This window comes from Lepidochelys kempii, chromosome 14, assembly GCF_965140265.1.
Source record: "Lepidochelys kempii isolate rLepKem1 chromosome 14, rLepKem1.hap2, whole genome shotgun sequence".
In the NCBI taxonomy this organism is placed as follows: Eukaryota; Metazoa; Chordata; order Testudines; family Cheloniidae; genus Lepidochelys; species Lepidochelys kempii.
In genome coordinates this window covers 35,951,231-35,971,278 of record NC_133269.1, presented here as the reverse complement: position 1 = coordinate 35,971,278, position 20,048 = coordinate 35,951,231, and the positions used below count along the sequence as shown (strand labels likewise).

General features: G+C 49.0%; 1 protein-coding gene across 1 annotated transcript; it reads left to right on the top strand.

Annotated features, from left to right (window-relative positions):
* The first annotated feature begins 1,590 nt into the window (after positions 1-1,590).
* LOC140897774 (zinc finger protein RFP-like) lies at positions 1,591-19,794 on the top strand. The gene is made up of 6 exons (XM_073310800.1): positions 1,591-1,998; positions 3,815-3,910; positions 6,640-6,867; positions 10,745-10,767; positions 14,743-14,852; positions 19,286-19,794. Exons 1-6 carry the CDS (start codon positions 1,591-1,593, stop codon positions 19,792-19,794), a joined length of 1,374 nt encoding a protein of 457 aa, XP_073166901.1.
* The last annotated feature ends 254 nt before the right edge of the window (positions 19,795-20,048 follow it).

Genomic DNA, 20,048 nt, shown 5'->3' with positions numbered 1-20,048 from the left:
AAAGCATGCATATTATCTTATTCTGGGAGAAGGGGCGGGGTGGGGGTGGAGCCTTGGGGGTGGATGGGGTGGGGGCAGGGCCTCAGGGGGGTGGGGCAGCACAGGGGCCGGGGCCATGGTTTGGGCACTGGTTGCTTCCCCCCCCCTCACTTTTAGGGAGCTTAAGCCGCTCCTGTCCCCCACTGGAAAGGTCCATAGACAGATAGACAAAACAATCACAACAACCTGCTGACAAACAGACTAAATGTCAGGGCACCCACTTCCTGCTCTGCTTTGTCTCCTGTATCCCCTTCCCCCACCCATCGTCTGACTGGTCAACCTAAACCAAAGGGTCTTCAGGGCAGGGAAGGTTTTAAACCTCCGACCATCCCCGTCTCCTCCCACTGAGGGCAGGTCTACGCTTAAAACGGTGAAGTGGTGCCGCTGTAGCACGTCAGTGAAGACGCTACCGACGCTGGCGGGAAGACTTCTCCCGTTGTTGGCGTAGGTCCTCCACCTGCCCGAGAGATGGGAGCTATGGCGTTCTCCCGGCCACACAGTGCTCTCCACCCTGGGGGCTGGGTTGTGGTCTAGGCTGCACTAGGCTGTGTCACTCACGGGGGTGGATTTTTCACATCCCCTGAGCGATGTCGTTATACGGCCTGAATGCCCTAGTGCAGACCAGGTCTCAGTTTCTGAGTTTTGTTTTTTGTTGCTTGTTTGCCTTGCCTTTAATGGTCTGCCATGGCTGATGTACAGCCCTGTCTGCAGCATCCACTCCTTTCCCTGCTCCAGGAAATCGTGGGAATGTTAATGAATACGGAGGAAGGATTTTTCCTTTGATCCAGGTCCTGGAATGTATTTAGTCTCCTAACTTCCATTGGAGGCTAAATACCTGAGGATCTGGGCGTTTATTACAAGTCTGTCTGGCTTGCAGCACATTGAGCCTGACTGGGGCAGGTCTAGGAGCTACAGGAATATCAATAAACATAAACACAACTTGGGTGGCGCAAAGGTGGCAGATCAGCAGGGGATAAAGAAGGACAGGGACAGAGATACGCTTAGCTTGGAGCGCTTCCCTACTTGGTAATCATAGAATCATAGAACTGGAAGGGACCTTGAGAGGTCATCTAGGCCAGTCCCCTGCCCTCATGGCAGGACTAAGTATTATCTGATCATCCCTGACAGGTGTTTGTCTAACCTGCTCTTAAAAGTCTCCCGTGATGGATAATCTTTATCTGTTAGGTGAAATCTGACTCCTAACCGCCAATAACTTTTCTTACTGTGTCTGGATTTAAATAAATGATTACATTACATTCATTTATTGACATTTGGGGGCAGGATTTCACCTTTCTGCCCTTCAATAGCAGAGAGATGCATTCTCTTAATTGCGGTTTCAAAGAGTTTTTTTTTAACCTGGGAATTAAGTAGCACTGTTCCCTGCATGGGGAGGGTCACATTGCTCTCCAGTGCCTCAGGGGCTGAAACTAGATGGGGCTCATTCCAGCCCAGCAAATGAGCCGGCTCCAGAAGAAGAAATGCTGTCAGGCTGCACTCAAAGGGAAGTGATGTGAATTTAACCTGCTGTCACACTTGTCCTCATGGAGAGCCATGGCTACTGTGGAAAAACTCCAAGAGGAAGCTGCTTGTTCCATCTGCTTGGAGTATTTCCGAGACCCGGTGTCTATCCACTGCGGGCACAACTTCTGCCGGGCCTGCATCACTCAGTGCTGGGGGGAGTCGGAGCCCAACTTCTCCTGCCCCCAGTGCAGAGAAACCGCCCAGCAGAGAAACTTCAGGCCCAGCAGGGAGCTGGCGAACATGGCGGTGCTGGTGAAACAGTTGAAGTTACCAGCAGGGAAAGAGCCAGAGGGGGAGCGCGTGTGTGAGAAACACGGGGAGCCTCTGAAACTCTTCTGTGTGGAGGAACAGCAATTAATATGTTTGGTCTGCAGAGAGTCCTGGGCGCATGGAGCTCACGCTGCGGTTCCCATAGAGGAGGCTGCCCAGAAGTACAAGGTAGGAAATCTCTCTCTCCAGAGTCTCCATTGATGCCTCATTTATGTTTTTCATAGAATCATAGAATCATAGAATATCAGGGTTGGAAGGGACCCCAGAAGGTCATCTAGTCCAACCCCCTGCTCAAAGCAGGACCGATCCCCAATTAAATCATCCCAGCCAGGGCTTTGTCAAGCCTGACCTTAAAAACCTCTAAGGAAGGAGATTCCACCACCTCCCTAGGTAACGCATTCCAGTGTTTCACCACCCTCCTAGTGAAAAAGTTTTTCCTAATATCCAATCTAAACCTCCCCCACTGCAACTTGAGAAATGCTGGTTGGTTGGCTTTTCAAAATCAAAATGGCAGCAGTTCAGTAAATCCTAGTGTAATTTGGGCCCTTCGCTGGGCAATTTCTAGACTAAACGTTTGGGTTTCTTTCCAGTTTAACTTGAACTTCTCATTTCCTGCGTTATTGATGGTCTATTTATGCTCACAACAGAGTTCTTGCATGGAATTTTGGCCCAGAGCTTCAGAGGTATTTAGATTTCTGGATTCCATTGAAATCACTGGAAATTGAGAGCCTAGGTATCTTTGAGGAGCAAGGCCTTAGCCACTAATTTTTTTATCTTTGCTCCTGATAACTGTTTTTTTTTTCTAGTGGAACCTGAACACCTAACGTCTCATTCATCCATTTTGCTAACAAGCGTTCCTGCAAGGGGTTGTGTTCTTAAGTTACTGATCTGTGCACCTAACATTAAAGAAAATGTTACATAATCTGGGAATTAGACCTAAATGAGTGTGCCCTTTTGCATCGAAGGTCACAGTCTTCCAAACACTACTTAGGGCTTGTCCATCACATGGAGAAATTCCTGATCAACTCCGTGTGTGGACGCTCTTATTTTGGAGCAAGGGTGCTCTTGCTCCTGTAAAGTGGATTAAGCTGAATAGGAATACATCACTGTTGTCTTGGAGTAAAACTGTCCACACATGTACTGTGCTTTAAATTCACACCTGTAATGACTGGCAAGTCTAGATAAATACTTATGCACATGCTTAAATTTATATTACCATGTCAATGAGGCTACTTAGATTAGTAAATTAAGCATGTGTGTGCCCCAGGATCAGGGCTATTTCACCCTGAAATAACATTCCTCAGTCACTGAACCTGTTGTGAATAAAATTGACTGGAGTAATATATTACTCCTTGCTCTACGCCACTAATTTCACTCCCAAGAAGGTAATGCCTTTCTCCAATTCTTGTACACTGGGTATCCAGTTTAACACTGACTCCTAATTCCCTGGCTTTTTAATGGATGTATTTTGCTAACAACTGCATTGGTACAGCTGTGCTGCTGTGGCGATTCTAGCATAGACGAGCCCTTTAGATGTTGCAAGTTCCTTTCTGAAGCTGGTCTATTTGAAATAAAGTTGACTAAGGTCATTTTTGTCTTCTTTTGTGTCATTAATTTCATACCCAACAAAGCAATAACCCACTCCTTGCTCCCCAGACTGCCTGACTGCTAAGCAGAGCCCTTGGTTTGTTATACAGGCCAGCATTACTGACTGGGGGGGGAAACCCAGTGAATTATGCAAAAAGAAAAGGAGTACTTGTGGCACCTTAGAGACTAACCAATTTATTTGAGCATGAGCCCAGTGAATTATGGGAGGCAAACTTGGCCCCAGCCAGTCAGGGAATTTACATGCAAGTGGCATTAAGAAAGTTCTCCCCGTGAGTTAGAGTAGCTGGTAAAGAGTTTATTTAAGTGAAGTCTGAATTGGATCCACTCCTCCCCCACCCAAAAAGGAAATCCCACCAAAATCTTTTTCTCTTCTCAGGAGCGAGTCAAGGCTCGACTGCAGGCTCTGAGGGAAGAGAGAGAAAAACTCCTGGAATTTAAACTGACTGGCGAGAGGAGGAGCTGGGAGTATCTGGTAGGTGCCCAAAGCAGAGAGGGGATCTCTATCTGTGAGTGAGTATTGCTGGCTTTGTCTAGACTAGGATTTAGATATGGACTATTAGATCTTGGGGCTTGTCTACACTGAAAACACCACCACTGCACAGCTGTAGACACAAGTGTGGACACAACTTACGCTGACAGGAGGGGCTCTCCCATCAGCGTAGGTAATCCACCTCCCCGAGAGGTCGACGGAAGAATTCTTCCTAGCGCTGTGACCCCTGACTGCTGTGATTATGCTGATATAACTTTTAAGTTTCAGAGTAGCAGCCGTGTTAGTCTGTATTCGCAAAAAGAACAGGAGGACTTGTGGCACCTTAGAGACTAACCAATTTATCTGAGCATGAGCTTTCGTGAGTTATAGCTCACTTCATCGGATGCAGCTCATGAAAGCTTATGCTCAAATAAATTGGTTCGTCTCTAGGGTGCCACAAGTACTCCTTTTCTTTTTGCTATAACTTTTAAGTGGAGCTCAAGCTTAAGAGCCTGGGATGTGAATACTTGTGTCTCTCTGAGACAATAAATAAGTATGTGTCAATGTGTCTCTCACTCTATGACTTCCATGTGGGGATGGTATTTCTGTTCTTCTGTGACCACATGCTCCTGAGTGTGATGCGTGTATGATTGCATTTCCACATGCAGAGGCAACACATAGTGGGATCATCATGTGCCCCCCCAGATTTGCTGCATGGTTTGTACTGAGCATGCGCCCACGGACTGAGCATGCTCAGTTACACTGCTGAAGCCAGCTGTCCTCACTTTCCCCTCCCGCCCCCGCCACTAGTAGCAGGCGTGGGTCGTCTCTGTCCACGGGAGTGCCTATAGGAAATTTCTGGGTGTCTCTCTCTTGTGTGTTAATGAGCATTTGTCTCTGTGGTTTGTATTTGTTTTTTAAATGACTGATATGCTGATATCATGATTTTTCTCATTGGATTTTTTTGTTGGTGTCATGCTTTTAATTTCCCGCACCTCCCTTTGCCCAGAAGTCTCTGCCAGTGCAGGGGGTGTGTGTGTGCGTGAGATAGAGAGATGGGCCAGGTCTACACTAACATGTTAGTTTGACCTAGCTATGTCATTCAGGGATGTGAAAAATCCACCCTCCCCCCGAAAGACATAGTTACGCTGACCTATGCTGGTGTAGACAGTGCTGAGTCGATAGAAGAATTCTTCCATCAACCTAGCGACTGCTTCTTGGGGAGGTGGATTTAGCACAGCAATGGGAGAACCAGTGCCAAATTACCGCATGGGCCAACAGCCTGGAAAAATCTCCCCCCGCCACGGCTCCAGGGTGGGAGGAGCTCTCACCACAACCTCGGTGCACAGCTTCTCCAGTCTTGGTGCCACAGTGGGGGGAAGGAGCAAGCGGGGAAGGGGGTGCAATAGGGCTGTGGGGGAAGGAGTGGAATGGGGGCAGGACTGGATGGAACAGGGGCAGGACCATGGGGGAAGAGGCGGAACAAGAGTGGGGCCGTGGGTAGAACAAGGGGAGGGCCACGGGGGAGGGGCGGAACAAGGGTGGGCCATGTACGGGGTTGCAGGTGGAAGGGGCGGAACGGGGGTGGGGCTGCAGGCAGAAGGAGTGGGGTAGGGCCACCGTTTTGGCATCGGGGCCCCCTCACTTGCTGCGGCCCAGGACCCCAGGAGAACTTGATCTGCCTCTTGGGTGACCTCCTTCTGTTGCTGCAGTGAGTGTCTACACTGACGCCCTCAGTTGTAGCGGTTTCAGTGTAGACACAGCCAGAGAGAGAGAGAGAGAATGTTAACCTGAGACCTGCCTCCTGCTGCCCTTTCTGTTGCTAGATGAATCTGGAGTTCACTAGGCCAGTGATATGAGAACATCCTCATCATGCAGCACGGAAGCCAAAATGTGATCCTTGGATGCGTAACCATGGGACTTTCGAGTAGGGGTAGAGACGTTATTTTACCTCTGTATTTGGTCCTGGTGAAACTGCTGTTGGAATCCTGTGTCCAGTTCTGGTGTCCTCAATTCAGAAAGGATGCTGATAAACTGGAGAGGGTTCAGAGAAGAGCTACGAGACTGATCAATAGAATAGAAAACGTGCCTTCTAGTCATAGATGCAAGGAGCTCCATCTATTCAACTTAACATAAATAAGGCTTCAGAAGTGACTGGATCGCGGTGTGTAAATACCTACATGGGAAACAAATGTTTGATAATGAGCTCTTTGAAACTAGAGGACAAAAATATACCACAGTTGTCTGGCTGGAAGTTGAAGCTAGACAAATTCAGACTGTAAATAAGGTGTATATTTTTAACAGTGAGGATAATTAACCACTGGAATATTACCAAGGGTCATGGCAGATTCTCAATCACTGCCAATTTTTAAATCAAGATTGTTTTTTTTTTAAAAAAGATATGCTCTAATTAAAGAAAAAATGTTTTGGAAAATCCTATGGCCTGTGTTACACAGGTCAGACTTAGATGATCACAATGGTTTCTTCTGGCCTTGGAATCTATGAATCTATGCTAAAGATCACACACTATTAACATAAATTGGGACTGACTAAGGAAGCTTTAGGAAGATCTCTCTCTCATCCATAGGGAGTTTGTCTCAAAAAAAGTCTTGAAATGACTTTTTGGGGTAGTGAGAAATTTCCCTTTGGCAGACACATGGCTGTATGAAATACCCTGATCTCTCTGCAGGGTCTTTACCTGCCCATTCCCCATTTCTATCTGTTTGTTACAGGAAAAGATCAAAAAGGAGAGGCAGAGAATTGGGTTTGAATTTCAGCAGCTCCGCCAGTTTCTGGAGGAACAAGAGCGGCTCCTGCTGGCCCGGCTGGAAGAGTTGGACAGGATTACAAAGTGGCAAAAGGAAACGGTCACCAGATTTCCCATGGAGATTTCCCACCTTAATAGCCTGATCAGTGAGCTGGAGGGGAAGTGCCAGCAGCCAGCGAGTGATTTCCTGCAGGTGAATTTCCTTGCTGTGGGGATAGGCTCCAGCAGTGGGCAGGAGCCTTTCCCCATTGCCAGAGCCTTTCCCCACTTCTGTTAGAGACACCCAGTTGCCTCTGCACGGTATCCTGAACTATCTTCACAGGGGATGATGCACAAAATTGGGATGATGCACAGGGGATGATGCCAAAATTACCCCCAAAATTCTCTCTGATGTGGAATTGGAATTCATTTGCAAATTGGATACAATTAACTTAGGCTTGAATAGAGACTGGGAGTGGCTAAGTCATTATGCAAGGTAACCTATTTCCCCTTTGCATAATGACAGGTTTCAGAGTAACAGCCGTGTTAGTCTGTATTCACAAAAAGAAAAGGAGTACTTGTGGCACCTTAGAGACTAACCAATTTATTGATTTAACTGGGAATTGGTCCTGCTTTGAGCAGGGGGTTGGACTAGATGACCTTCTGGGGTCCCTTCCAACCCTGATATTCTATGATTCTATGATTTGGGCATAAGCTTTTGTGAGCTACAGCTCACTTCATTGGATGCATACTGTGGAAAGTGTAGAAGATCTTTTATACACACAAAGCATGAAAAAATACCTCCCCCCACCCCACTCTCCTGCTGGCAATAGCTTATCTAAAGTGATCACTCTCCTTACAATAAGAAAAGGAGTACTTGTGGCACCTTAGAGACTAACCAATTTATTTGAGCATGAGCTTTCGTGAGCTACAGCTCACTTGATGAAGTGAGCTGTAGCTCACGAAAGCTCATGCTCAAATAAATTGGTTAGTCTCTAAGGTGCCACAAGTACTCCTTTTCTTTTTGCAAATACAGACTAACACGGCTGTTACTCTGAAACCTCTCCTTACAATGTGTATGATAATCAAGTTGGGCCATTTCCAGCACAAATCCAGGTTTTCTCACCCTCCCCCACCCACCCACACACACACACAAACTCACTCTCTTGCTGGTAATAGCTTATCTAAAGTGATCACTCTCCTTACAATGTGTATGATAATCAAGGTGGGCCATTTCCAGCACAATTCCAGTGTTTAACAAGAACGTCTGAGGGGTGGGAGGGGTTAGGAAAAAACAAGGGGAAATAGGTTACCTTGCATAATGACTTAGCCACTCCCAGTCTCTATTCAAGCCTAAATTAATTGTATCCAATTTGCAAATGAATTCCAATTCAACAGTTTCTCGCTGGAGTCTGGATTTGAAGTTTTTTTGTTGAAGAATTGCAATTTTCATGTCTGTAATCACGTGACCAGAGAGATTGAAGTGTTCTCCGACTGGTTTATGAATGTTATAATTCTTGACATCTGATTTGTGTCCATTTATTCTTTTACGTAGAGACTGTCCAGTTTGACCAGTGTACATGGCAGAGGGGCATTGCTGGCACATGATGGCATATATCACATTGGTGGATGTGCAGGTGAACGAGCCTCTGATAGTGTGGCTGATGTGATTAGGCCCTGTGATGGTGTCCCCTGAATAGATATGTGGGCACAGTTGGCAACGGGCTTTGTTGCAAGGATAGGTTCCTGGGTTAGTGGTTCTGTTGTGTGGCATGTGGTTGCTGGTGAGTATTTGCTTCAGGTTGCGGGGCTGTCTGTAGGCAAGGACTGGCCTGTCTCCCAAGATTTGTGAGAGTGTTGGGCCATCCTTCAGGATAGGTTGTAGATCCTTAATAATGCGTTGGAGGGGTTTTAGTTGGGGGCTGCAGGTGACGGCTAGTGGCGTTCTGTTATTTTCTTTGTTAGGCCTGTCCTGTAGTAGGTGACTTCTGGGAACTCTTCTGGCTCTATCAATCTGTTTCTTCACTTCCGCAGGTGGGTATTGTAGTTGTAAGAATGCTTGATAGAGATCTTGTAGGTGTTTGTCTCTGTCTGAGGGGTTGGAGCAAATGCGGTTGTATCGCAGACCTTGGCTGTAGACGATGGATTGTGTGGTGTGGTCAGGGTGAAAGCTGGAGGCATGTAGGTAGGAATAGCGGTCAGTAGGTTTCCGCTATAGGGTGGTGTTTATGTGACCATTGTTTATTAGCACTGTAGTGTCCAGGAAGTGGATCTCTTGTGTGGACTGGACCAGGCTGAAGTTGATGGTGGGATGGAAATTGTTGAAATCATGGTGGAATTCCTCAAGGGCTTCTTTTCCATGGGTCCAGATGATGAAGATGTCATCAATATAGCGCAAGTAGAGTAGGGGCTTTAGGGGACGAGAGCTGAGGAAGCGTTGTTCTAAGTCAGCCATAAAAATGTTGGCATACTGCGGGGCCGTGCAGGTACCCATAGCAGTGCCGCTGATCTGAAGGTATACATTGTCCCCAAATGTAAAATAGTTATGGCTAAGGACAAAGTCACAAATCAGATGTCAAGAATTATAACATTCATAAAGACAGGTTTCAGAGTAACAGCCGTGTTAGTCTGTATTCGCAAAAAGAAAAGGAGTTCTTGTGGCACCTTAGAGACTAACCAATTTATTTGAGCATAAGCTTTTGTGAGCTTGTAGCTCACAAAAGCTTATGCTCAAATAAATTGGTTAGTCTCTAAGGTGCCACAAGTCCTCCTTTTCTTATTGTAAGGAGAGTGGTCACTTTAGATAAGCTATTACCAGCAGGAGAGTGGGTTTGTGTGTGTGTGTGGGTGGGAGGGATGAGAAAACCTGGATTTGTGCTGGAAATGGCCCAACTTGATTATCATACACATTGTAAGGAGAGTGATCACTTTAGATAAGCTATTGCCAGCAGGAGAGTGGGGTGTGGGGAGGTATTTTTTCATGCTTTGTGTGTATAAAAGATCTTCTACACTTTCCACAGTATGCATCCGATGAAGTGAGCTGTAGCTCACGAAAGCTTATGCTCAAATAAATTGGTTAGTCTCTAAGGTGCCACAAGGACTCCTTTTCTTTTTGCTATTTCCCCTTGTTTTTTCCTAACCTCCCCCCGCCCCCGCCGCTGCCCCATTTGTGCTGGAAATGGCCCACCTTGATTATCATACACATTGTAAGGAGAGTGATCACTTTACATAAGCTATTACCAGCAGGAGAGTGGTGTGGGGGGAGAGAAAACCTTTTGAAGTGAAAAACACCCATTTTTTCATGGTCTGTGTGTATAAAAACATCCTCACTGCATTTTCCACTTTTATGCATCCAATGAAGTGAGCTGTAGCTCACGAAAGCTTATGCTCAAATAAATTGTTTAGTCTCTAAGGTGCCACAAGTCCTCCTTTTCTTTTTGCGAATACAGACTAACACAGCTGCTACTCTGAAATCTGATGTGGAATATTCCTGGTATGTAGCCTGCTCTCCCAGTTCTTTGTGAGACGCTGCCTATGGCTGCCTTGTGCATGCAGAATGCTAGAGCCCTGTGGCAACTTTGCTTGCCAGAGTTCTGCACTCAGCTAGTGCCTTAGGGAAGATCAAATCCAAATAAGCCCATAAATATTTAACTTATTTGTTTGTATTGCAATAGCCTCCAGAGGCCCCAATGTGCCAGGCACAGAGAGACCCTGCAGCAGAGCCAGCAAATGAACCCCATAACCCAGCATCCAAAGTAGGAGTCTAAACATTTTGCTAAGGCAACATAACATGTGCCAAACCCAGGAATCTGCTGTGGAGATAGAGGTGGAGATTGGGGTGGGAAATGTTAATTTTCCTGATTAGCATTTGCCTTTTGAAAACACCCTGGATTGTTTCTCTGTGCCCAACAGAACGCGCTGTCTAACCCCAGGGGAAGATTTAGTAGCTGTTTTGGAAAATCCGACTCTGTGATCCAGATGCTTTAATAAATATGTAGAAGTACGTTGTGACTTTAACCTATGGAACTTGATGGGTGTTTGGTATTTCACATGTGCAATCAACTCCCTCTCTCTCTTTCTCTCCCTTCTAGGACATCAGGATCACCTTGAGCAGGTACATGGCTCCTTCTCACTCCCCCTCGCCTTTCATTCTCTTGTCATGTTAAAACCCCAGGGCACAGCAGCAAGGTGTTAAAACCCCAGGGCACAGCAGCAATAGGGGCACAGTCACAACTCTCCTGTGTTAAGTTTAATTAAGTGGTTTTAAATGTCTTCCACCCAGTGATTACTTTGTAATGAAAGAAGTGCCCAGGCTCAGGCAATTAGGAGCCATATTTTTTTACTTTCATAACTGATGCATCAAGCCCAGAGGTGCTGGGGCTGTGAACTGCCAGGCCCAGAGGTGTTGGCACTGAGCCCTGGCATGGCCTGGCACAAATTAAGCACTGCTTCCACCTCTAAGGGACTGGCTGTCTCAGGATGCTGGGGATGGATTAAGAGGCCTTTCATCTCTAGGGCCCTGGTTACAATCCAGCACTGCTGACTCTTTGGCTACGTCTACAGTACACACCACTGGTGGTGGCATATAGGGTGTGTGTAGCTACACGACCGCAATGAGAAACAGGCTCTGTCCACACTGTGCTGTGTAACTACATGCGGTGAAAGGCTCCGGCAGGGGGGAGGCAATAAGGAAAGGCCACTTTTCCCTGCGGCCTTCCCCTGCTGGAGACTTTCCCTTGCTGTGGGGACAGGTTCCTGTAGTGGGAAGCTGCAGGAGCCTTTCCCCGCTGTCTCTCCCATTGCCAGAGCCTTTCCCCACTTCTGGAGTCTTTTCTCCTGCAGCGGGGAGGGGCTCCAGCTGCAGGGAGTCAGCGGGACGCTACCCCACTGAAAACAGCACTGAGTAGATGGGGAGGCATGACTTGGGTGAGCAGAGAGCATGTGGGGTATGTTCTCGTCTACATACCCTCACCCTTCAGGAGTGTCTTTACTCACCTAAGCCATGCCTCATGGCCTGCACTGCTATTTACACCCATGCGAAGGGGGCCTCCCCGTGTACGCACTCTATACCGTGCTGAAAGAAGAGTGCAGATGTACCCTTTGTGTGGAGTGAGCTGTGTCTGGTGAGGGACTGGTCTGACTCCAGTTGCTGTTGGGCTCGAGGTCTACAATACAAAGACCGCTAGCAACGTGGGAACATCCTGGCCATCAGAGCATGAAGGACATGGACCAAAGTGGCCAGGATGCAGCTTCCTTCCTACCCATACACATAGGCCCGTATCTTCTAAGGCATTGCAACGATGAGATTTGACCATAGGTTTTCCACCTCTCAGGTGAGTGCCCTCTGGGACTGGCAAGGCATTCTCTGTCTGGCCCAAGTCATATTTAATTATGTATAAAAAGGTTGAACCACCTCAACAGGAGAGACTGAGAGACCCACTGCAGAACATCCCATACCCCAGGGGTTACCCATTTTGTGTGCCGTTAGGCATGTCTCAGCACATCTACAGGCAAGATAGGTGGAGGGACACCTCCCCGGTTTGAGAACTGCACTGCAGCATAGGCAGGAGACGCCTATGGGGAGGCAGCAGTGCCTGTGCCCAGAGGCAGAAACGTAGGTATCTAGGGCATTTTTAGAACTTAAGAGCGGCCACACGGGGTCAGACCAATGGTCCATCTAGCCCACTATCCTGTCTCCTGACAGTGTCCAATGCCAGGTGCCCCAGAGGGAATGAACAGAACAGGCAATCACCAAGTGATCCATCCCCTGTCGCCCATTCCCAGCTTCTGGCAAACAGAGGCTCAGGACACCATCCCTGCCAGCCTGGCTAATAGCCATTGATGGATCTGTCCTCCATGAATGTATCTAGTTCTTTTTCAAACCCTGTTCTAGTCTTGGCCTTCACAACATCCTCCGGCAAAGAGTTCCACAGGTTGACTGTGCGTTGTGGCTGAAAGGTAGGTGTTGAGTGTGCTTAGGCATTGTTAGGATGTAGATATTCAGGTCTGTCTGCAAAGGCCTATACTTTAAGAATTTAGGTGTATTCTTATCACTTAGCTAGTTATAGAGGTATAAAAGAAAGAATCAAAATCACTGTCTGTGGGTGTAAGGGCCTTCTCTTACTGTGACAGTCTGAGGCCCTGTTCTTAGGCTAAGGCCTCTGGCTAAGCAGCAGAGGCAGCCATAAGCTGGGAAGCGACTGGTCACCTCCTCACATTCCAACCTAGTCACATTGAAATAAGGTGCTATTGGGCTGTTAGGAATACAATCCTCTCCTGATAGTGCCTATCGCCTCCAGAAAAAGGGAAGTGCCTAGAAGATGTAAAAGAAAACTCAGTTTGATAGCATCCTGTCTGGCAAGAACCCACTTATCAATAGCTGGGATGTGAAATCCTCATTTCTTTGTTGTTCTATCACTGTAGACCCCATTTCCCTATTGTTTGTCTGTATAATCTCTGTCTGGTTCTGTGATTGTTTCTGTCTGCTGTATAATTAATTTTGCTGGGTGTAAACCAATTCAGGTGTTGGGATATAATTGGTTAGTTAATCATGTTACAATATGTTAGGATTAGTTAGTTAAATTTCAGTAAAATGATTGGTTTCAGAGTAACAGCCGTGTTAGTCTGTATTCGCAAAAAGAAAAGGAGTACTTGTGGCACCTTAGAGACTAACCAATTTATTTGAGCATGAGCTTTCGTGAGCTACAGCTCACTTCATCAGATGCATACCGTGGAAACTGCAGCAGACTTTATATACACACAGAGAATATGAAACAATACCTCCTCCCACCCCACTGTCCTGCTGGTAATAGCTTATCTAAAGTGATCATCAGGTTGGGCCATTTCCAGCACAAATCCAGGTTTTCTCACCCTCCACCCCCCCACACAAATTCACTCTCCTGCTGGTAATAGCCCATCCAAAGTGACAACTCTCTACACAATGTGCATGATAATCAAGTTGGGCCATTTCCTGCACAAATCCAGGTTCTCTCACCCCCTCACCCCCCTCCCAAAAACCACACACACAAACTCACTATCCTGCTGGTAATAGCTCATCCAAAGTGACCACTCTCCCTACAATGTGCATGATAATCAAGGTGGGCCATTTCCAGCACAAATCCAGGTTTTCTCACCCCCCCACCCCCATACACACACAAACTCACTCTCCTGCTGGTAATAGCTCATCCAAACTGACCACTCTCCAAGTTTAAATCCAAGTTAAACCAGAACATCTGGGGGGGGGGTAGGAAAAAACAAGGGGAAATAGGCTACCTTGCATAATGACTTAGCCACTCCCAGTCTCTATTTAAGCCTAAATTAAATAGTATCAAATAGTATCCAATTTGCAAATGAATTCCAATTCAGCAGTTTCTCGCTGGAGTCTGGATTTGAAGTTTTTTTGTTTTAAGATAGCGACCTTCATGTCTGTGATTGCGTGACCAGAGAGATTGAAGTGTTCTCCGACTGGTTTATGAATGTTATAATTCTTGACATCTGATTTGTGTCCATTTATTCTTTTACGTAGAGACTGTCCAGTTTGACCAATGTAAATGGCAGAGGGGCATTGCTGGCACATGATGGCATATATCATGTGTGAGCTGGGAAGGGGGACACTAAGGAAGGAAATTGGAATCATTGCTTGCTGGAAGTTCACCCCAATAAACATCGAATTGTTTGCACCTTTGGACTTTGGGTATTGTTGCTCTCTGTTCATGCGAGAAGGACCAGGGAAGTGAGCGGGTGAAGGAATAAGCCCCCTAACAGGCATCTACAGGATTAGGTGGCAGATGAAGGGGGTTTCAATGCCACCTAAATCTGGGACTTAGATGCCTAAATCCCTTTGTGGATCTGGGCCTAATAGTCTCTGTAGCCTAAGGATGGATCATGACTGTGGGGGAAGCATGCACAGCCAGTGCCTTGGTGTCACCTTCTGTGAGGGTAGGACACATGGAGGAATCCATTCTCTGTGGCCCCAGAGCAGGAGCATTGGCTGGCATGAGGTTCATATTAAAAGGCAATTAAGTAATGCATAATAAGGAGTAATTAATGTAATGAATACAATTTACTTCAGAGAGTTTTCTCTCTCCAGGTGCAAAATGTTCCAGCAGCCCATGGGGATTTCTCCTGAGCTGGAAAAGAGGCTTAGTGATTTCTCTCAACAAACTATTGCTTTAAAGGAGACCCTGAGGAAATTCAAAGGTACCAAGGCGGGAGGCAGGCGGAGGATCGAGTTGCGTCTCTGTGACTGTGAGAGGAGATGGGCGGGCCACTTAGCAGCCAATGTACAACCCAGCAAAAGAACAGTATAGGACCATTGGACGGGGCCGTGGGACTGGGAACTGTCCAGGCCAAAAGAAGTTTCGAATGAGGATTCAGAAATGAAATAACATGAATGTGGTTCAATGTTTTATTCACTTGTTTCTCCTACATCATGAGAAATTTGGGATCCAGGTGAAGGGAGCAGTGCCAGATCCAAAAGGGTCTGAATCCTGCTTATGAATAGGGCCCTACCAAATTCACAGCCATGAAAAATGCGTCACAGACTGTGAAATCTGATCTCCCGGCCAGCAGCCGCCGCTCTGCAGCTGCCCAGCTCTGAAGGCAGGCACTGCCCCCAGCAACACAGAAGTGAGGGTAGCAGTACCACAACCCCCCCCCCCCATAATAACCTTGCGACTCCCCCACAACTCCTTTTTGGGTCAGGACCCCTACAATTACAACACCATGAAATTTCAGATTTAAATAGCAAAAATCATGAAATGTATTATTTTTAAAATCCCATGACTGTGAAATTGACCAAACTGGGCCATGAATTTGGCAGGGCCCCTACTCATGAATGAACGGAGAAAGAGATCCAGTAAACAATGGTTTAATAATAGAGAAAAAGGAACAGATCCAGGAGATAGAGCTGGGGGCTGGGAGTCAGGAGACTTGGGTTTTGTTCTAGCTCTTCCACCGATTCGGTGAGTGACCCTGGAAAAATCAATTCAGTGCTATGTGCCTCAGTTTCCCCATCTTCAAAATCACGATGTTCTATTCCTCCAGCACAGCCAGCCCCTTGCACTTCATGCACAGGAAGTCCCTTCTGGCTTCCGGCAGAAAAGAAAACATGGCACATCCCTGGTAGATCACCGCTGCTGTTCTAGCACTGGCCATCTTGAAATCCGCACAGAGAAGGAAAGCCTCTTGTGTGCCCTCTCTCGGCTCCCTCCCAAGCTCTCCTGTTAGTTCTCCTAGCAAGTGACGATTTACACCAAGTCTCCCAGCTTAGCTCAGCCCAGCTCCTCACCACTAGGGAGCAACCAGTGGGGCTGATCAAAGCTCAATGGGTCAGGCCAACAGACGAGAAATGCAGTCTGCGCTGGGCTCTCTGATGTTCAATCTAGGAATGTATTGGTGTTCTGAGATCCTTCGAGAAAGCAAGTGATATAGTCACATAAAAATGCTCCTGGGATATTCTTGATTCCGTTTAAGTTACATCAGGCTTGACTAAACAAGTTTTTTCTCTCCATATCTCTGCCCCTTTCCCTATGTCTGTTTCCTTACCCTCATTAAGCGGACTTGTTTAATTCAGAGTGGAAAGCTGGGCATAAAGCTGACTCCATGACATCTCTCCTCTCTAGACACTCTGGCTCTGGGGCTAGAGACCAGTGCAGGGAGGTCTCTAGCGTGGGGCGTGGACACCACAGGAAGAAAGGGTGAGTTTTTACAGAGATATTTCCTGGTTTGCATTTGTAGCTCCAGCTTGAATGGCAGAAGACCCTCCGAGATCAAACAAAACAGCCTCCTGCCAACAGAGAGAGAGAGGGCGACAGGAAAAGGGATGGGGACTTAAACATCCTACGATATTGACCCCTTAACTGCTGTTCCCACATGACAAGCGCGGCATGGGAGTGAGATGGGGGGTGGCAGTGCAATCCACTGACTGACTGGGACTCAGTGCTGTTGGCTTGATCCTCCCCCAGTGTCCCCCCGGGGCACTTGCTTCTCTCCCTCAGTCACCTGGATCTCCCATTTTCTCTTCCCACTGGGCTGCGGGGTGTCCATTTATGATCCTCCCTTCACCCTGGCTCTTTAGGACCTCTCCACTATTGCCTGACCCTTTGGAAGGTTAATCATGTTTGGATTGGTGTGTGGTAAGGTTCTTCCCCCAGAATCAGACCTAACACGATGGTGGTTGAATTCTTGTGGGGAGGCTCAGGTTGGATGACAAGGACACATACCCTGAGGGCAAAGTAAAACCTTGGATACCTTTATGAAAATAATGAAGAAAGCTAGGAAAGACCCAAGCCACATAACAAGGTAGAGATCATACAGTACCAGGGTTATCCTAGAATTGCATACTCACAGCCTTGGTTGAGGACCTGGTGGTAAGAGACAACAGGACCAGCCCCGTCTCTGGCATCTATAGGTTAACACAGTGGTTCTCAAACTTTAGCAACCTGAGGACCCCCATTTTGATTTAAATTTTTTCACGGACCCCCCCAATCCCGCTGCTCAGCCCCAGGCCCCGCCCCACTCCACCCTTCCCCAATGCCCCACCCCTGCCCCATCTCTTCCCACCCCTGCTCCACCCCTGCCCCTCCTTTTCCCCGCCTTCTTCCCCGAGCACGCCATGTCCCTGCTCCTCCCCCTCCCTCCCAGGGCCTCCTGCACGCCGCTGAACAGCTGTTCCCCGGTGTGCAGGAGGCTCTGAGAGGGAGGGGGAGACGTTGAGGGAGGGAGGGGGAGGAGTTGATCAGTGGGGCCGGCAGACCCCCTGGAATACCCTCGCGGAACCCCCGTTTGAGAAATGCTGGGTTAACATGTAACAGCCATTTCAGCCTATGATCATACCATCGCCCCTTGCTCCAGCGGATTTGTGATTATTCCTTCTGATGTTCCTTGCAGTAGTACTCACTGGAACATTGTAATTCGTACCACTGAGCAAGCTCTCCTTATTTCCCAATATCAAAATGTAACCGTTAGGCCATTTATCTATTCAAGGGTTACCACCTGCTTAACCACACTTATGCTAATTTATACTTCAGCTAATCCTGCAGTGGTTCTCAAACTGGGGGTCGTGACCTCAAAGTGTATCGTCATGATCCCGTTTTAATGGGATCACCAGGGCTGGCGTCAGACTTGCTGGGGCCCAGAGCCAAAGCCGAAGCTCCAGCCCCACTGCCCGGGGCTGAAGCCAAAGCCTGAGGGCTTCAGCCCTGGGTGATGGGGCTCAGGGTTACAGGCCCCTCACCTGGGCTGAAGCCCTTAGGCTTTGGCCCCCCTGACTGGGGCAGGAGGGCTCAGGCTTCGGTCCCCCCCTCCTGGTGTCATATAGTAATTTTTGTTGTTGGAACAGGGTCGTGGTACAATGAAGTTTGAGAACCCCTGATTTACGGTACACATGTCTGTAGGTTTCTTGCATTACAGCTAAATATAATGAAGGCAAGACAGTGAATACAGGCAAGCTTGCCCTATGGCAGAGGTGAGCAAACTACGGCCTGCAGGCCACATCTGGCCTGCTGGACCCTCCTGCCTGGCCCCTGAACTCCTGCCCCGGGAGGCTCACCCCCAGCCCCTCCCCTGCTGTTCCCCCGCAGCCTCAGCTCACTGCACCGCGGGCGCAATGCTCGGGGCGGTGGGGCTGCGAGCCCCTGGGGCCTGTGCTGCGCGGTGTGTGGCTGGCTCCAGCCGGGCGGCACGGCTGTAGAGCTGCCAGCCACTGGTGCTCCAGGCAGCGCAGTAAGGGGGCAGGGGTGTTGGATAGAGGGCAGGGGAGTTCAAGGGGGTGGTGTGGAGGCGGTGGTGTGGATGGGGGTGGGGCGGTCAGAGGGCAGGGAACAGAGGGGGTTGAATGGGGGCAGGGGTCCCGGGGGGGCAGTCAGGAATGAGAGGAGGGGTTGGATGGGGCACTCAGAGGCCGGGGGGGGAACAGGGGGTGGTGGATGAGGTAGGAGACCCGGGGGGGCCATCAGGGCACAGGGAACAGGGGCGGTTGGATGGGGGGCAATCAGAGGGCAAGAAGCAGGGGGGCTCGGATAGGGGGCAGGCACAGCCTCCCCTAACCGGCCCTCCATACAATTTTGGAAACCCGATGTGGCCCTCAGGCCAAAAAGTTGCCCGCCCCTGCCCTGTGGGCTACACCACTGGGTGCCTCCTCTTCCCCTCTGCCCCGTGGGCTGAGAGACAGCTCTCCATTGTTTGGCATCCCCTATTTCTCTTCCATTCCACAGTGGGCTGGGTGCTCTTCCTCAGGGTTGTGCCCCCCCCCCCCCCGGCCACACAGGAGTCTGGGCTGTGGTCTGGGCTGCCTCCTCCTTCCTCCTTGCTAGCTGGGGCTGGGGTGTCTCTCCTTAACGGGCACAACTGGTGACTCCCAGGTTCTGCTGCCTCCCCTGCTCTGTCCCTGCTGCTGGCAGTGGGGCAGCCCCCAAAGGGAGACGCAGCAGGGGAGGAGGCAGAGAGAAGCAGTCACAGCAGCAGACATTGCAGCATCCGTAGAACCTGGGAGAGGACAGAGAGCCGGGACAGAGAGGCAGAAAATCAGGGAGTGACCCAGATGGGACCGGGCTGCTGGGGAGTGCGAGAAAAGGTCCCCTCCTTCGCCAGGGCTGAGCTCTGCCCCTAATGCTCTGATTCTCTCTCCCCAGCAAATGTGACTCTGGATCCAGATACGGCTCATCCCCAGCTCGTCCTGTCTGCGGACGGGAAAGGCGTGAGACGGGGACACGAGCAGCGGGATCTGCCCGACAATCCCGAGCGATTCGATTCCGTTCTCTCCGTGCTGGGCCGTGAGGGGTTCGCCTCGGGCAGATGCTACTGGGAGGTGGAGGTGGGCGTTGGAGGAATCTGGTCAGTGGGGGTGGCCAGGGAGTCTGTAAGGAGGAAGGGACGGATGAGCAATTACCCTGAGCAGGAGATCTGGGCTGTGGGTCACTGGGGCAGTCAGTACCGGGCTTACACCTCCTGTGAGACCATTCTACCCCTGCCTACAATCCCCAGGAGAATCCGGGTGGCTCTGGACTATGAAGGGGGGCGGGTGGCATTTTTTGATGTTGACAACAAGTTCCTGATCTTCATTTTCCCACCAGCCTCTTTCACTGGGGAGAGACTCTTCCCTTTCTTTTTGGCGGGATCCCCACTCCGGCTGTGTCCCTGAGATAGGGGCGAAGGGGAATGGTCCCATGGGATTGTAAGGTGCTAACTCCTGGGGTGTTCTAGGGATGGACCACCCCTGGGAAAAAAATAGTGGGAGCTCAGCACCCACCAGCCATAGCTGTTCAGCGGTGTGGCCAATCAGCTGTTTGGCAATGCCCCGATCAGCTAATTGGGGGGCACCGCTAAACAGCTGATGGTGGCATCAACAAACAGCTATTTGGTGGCTCAGGGCGGGGTTTGGAGGAGGGCAGAGAA

Excerpts from the sequence above, each read along its gene's own strand:
- LOC140897774 (XM_073310800.1), top strand. The coding sequence starts at position 1,591 with ATGGCTACTGTGGAAAAACTCCAAGAGGAAGCTGCTTGTTCCATCTGC. Across the intron at positions 3,911-6,639 it reads GGAGGAGCTGGGAGTATCTG|GAAAAGATCAAAAAGGAGAG; the intron begins GTAGGTGCCCAA and ends TGTTTGTTACAG. Across the intron at positions 14,853-19,285 it reads GACCCTGAGGAAATTCAAAG|CAAATGTGACTCTGGATCCA; the intron begins GTACCAAGGCGG and ends CTCTCTCCCCAG.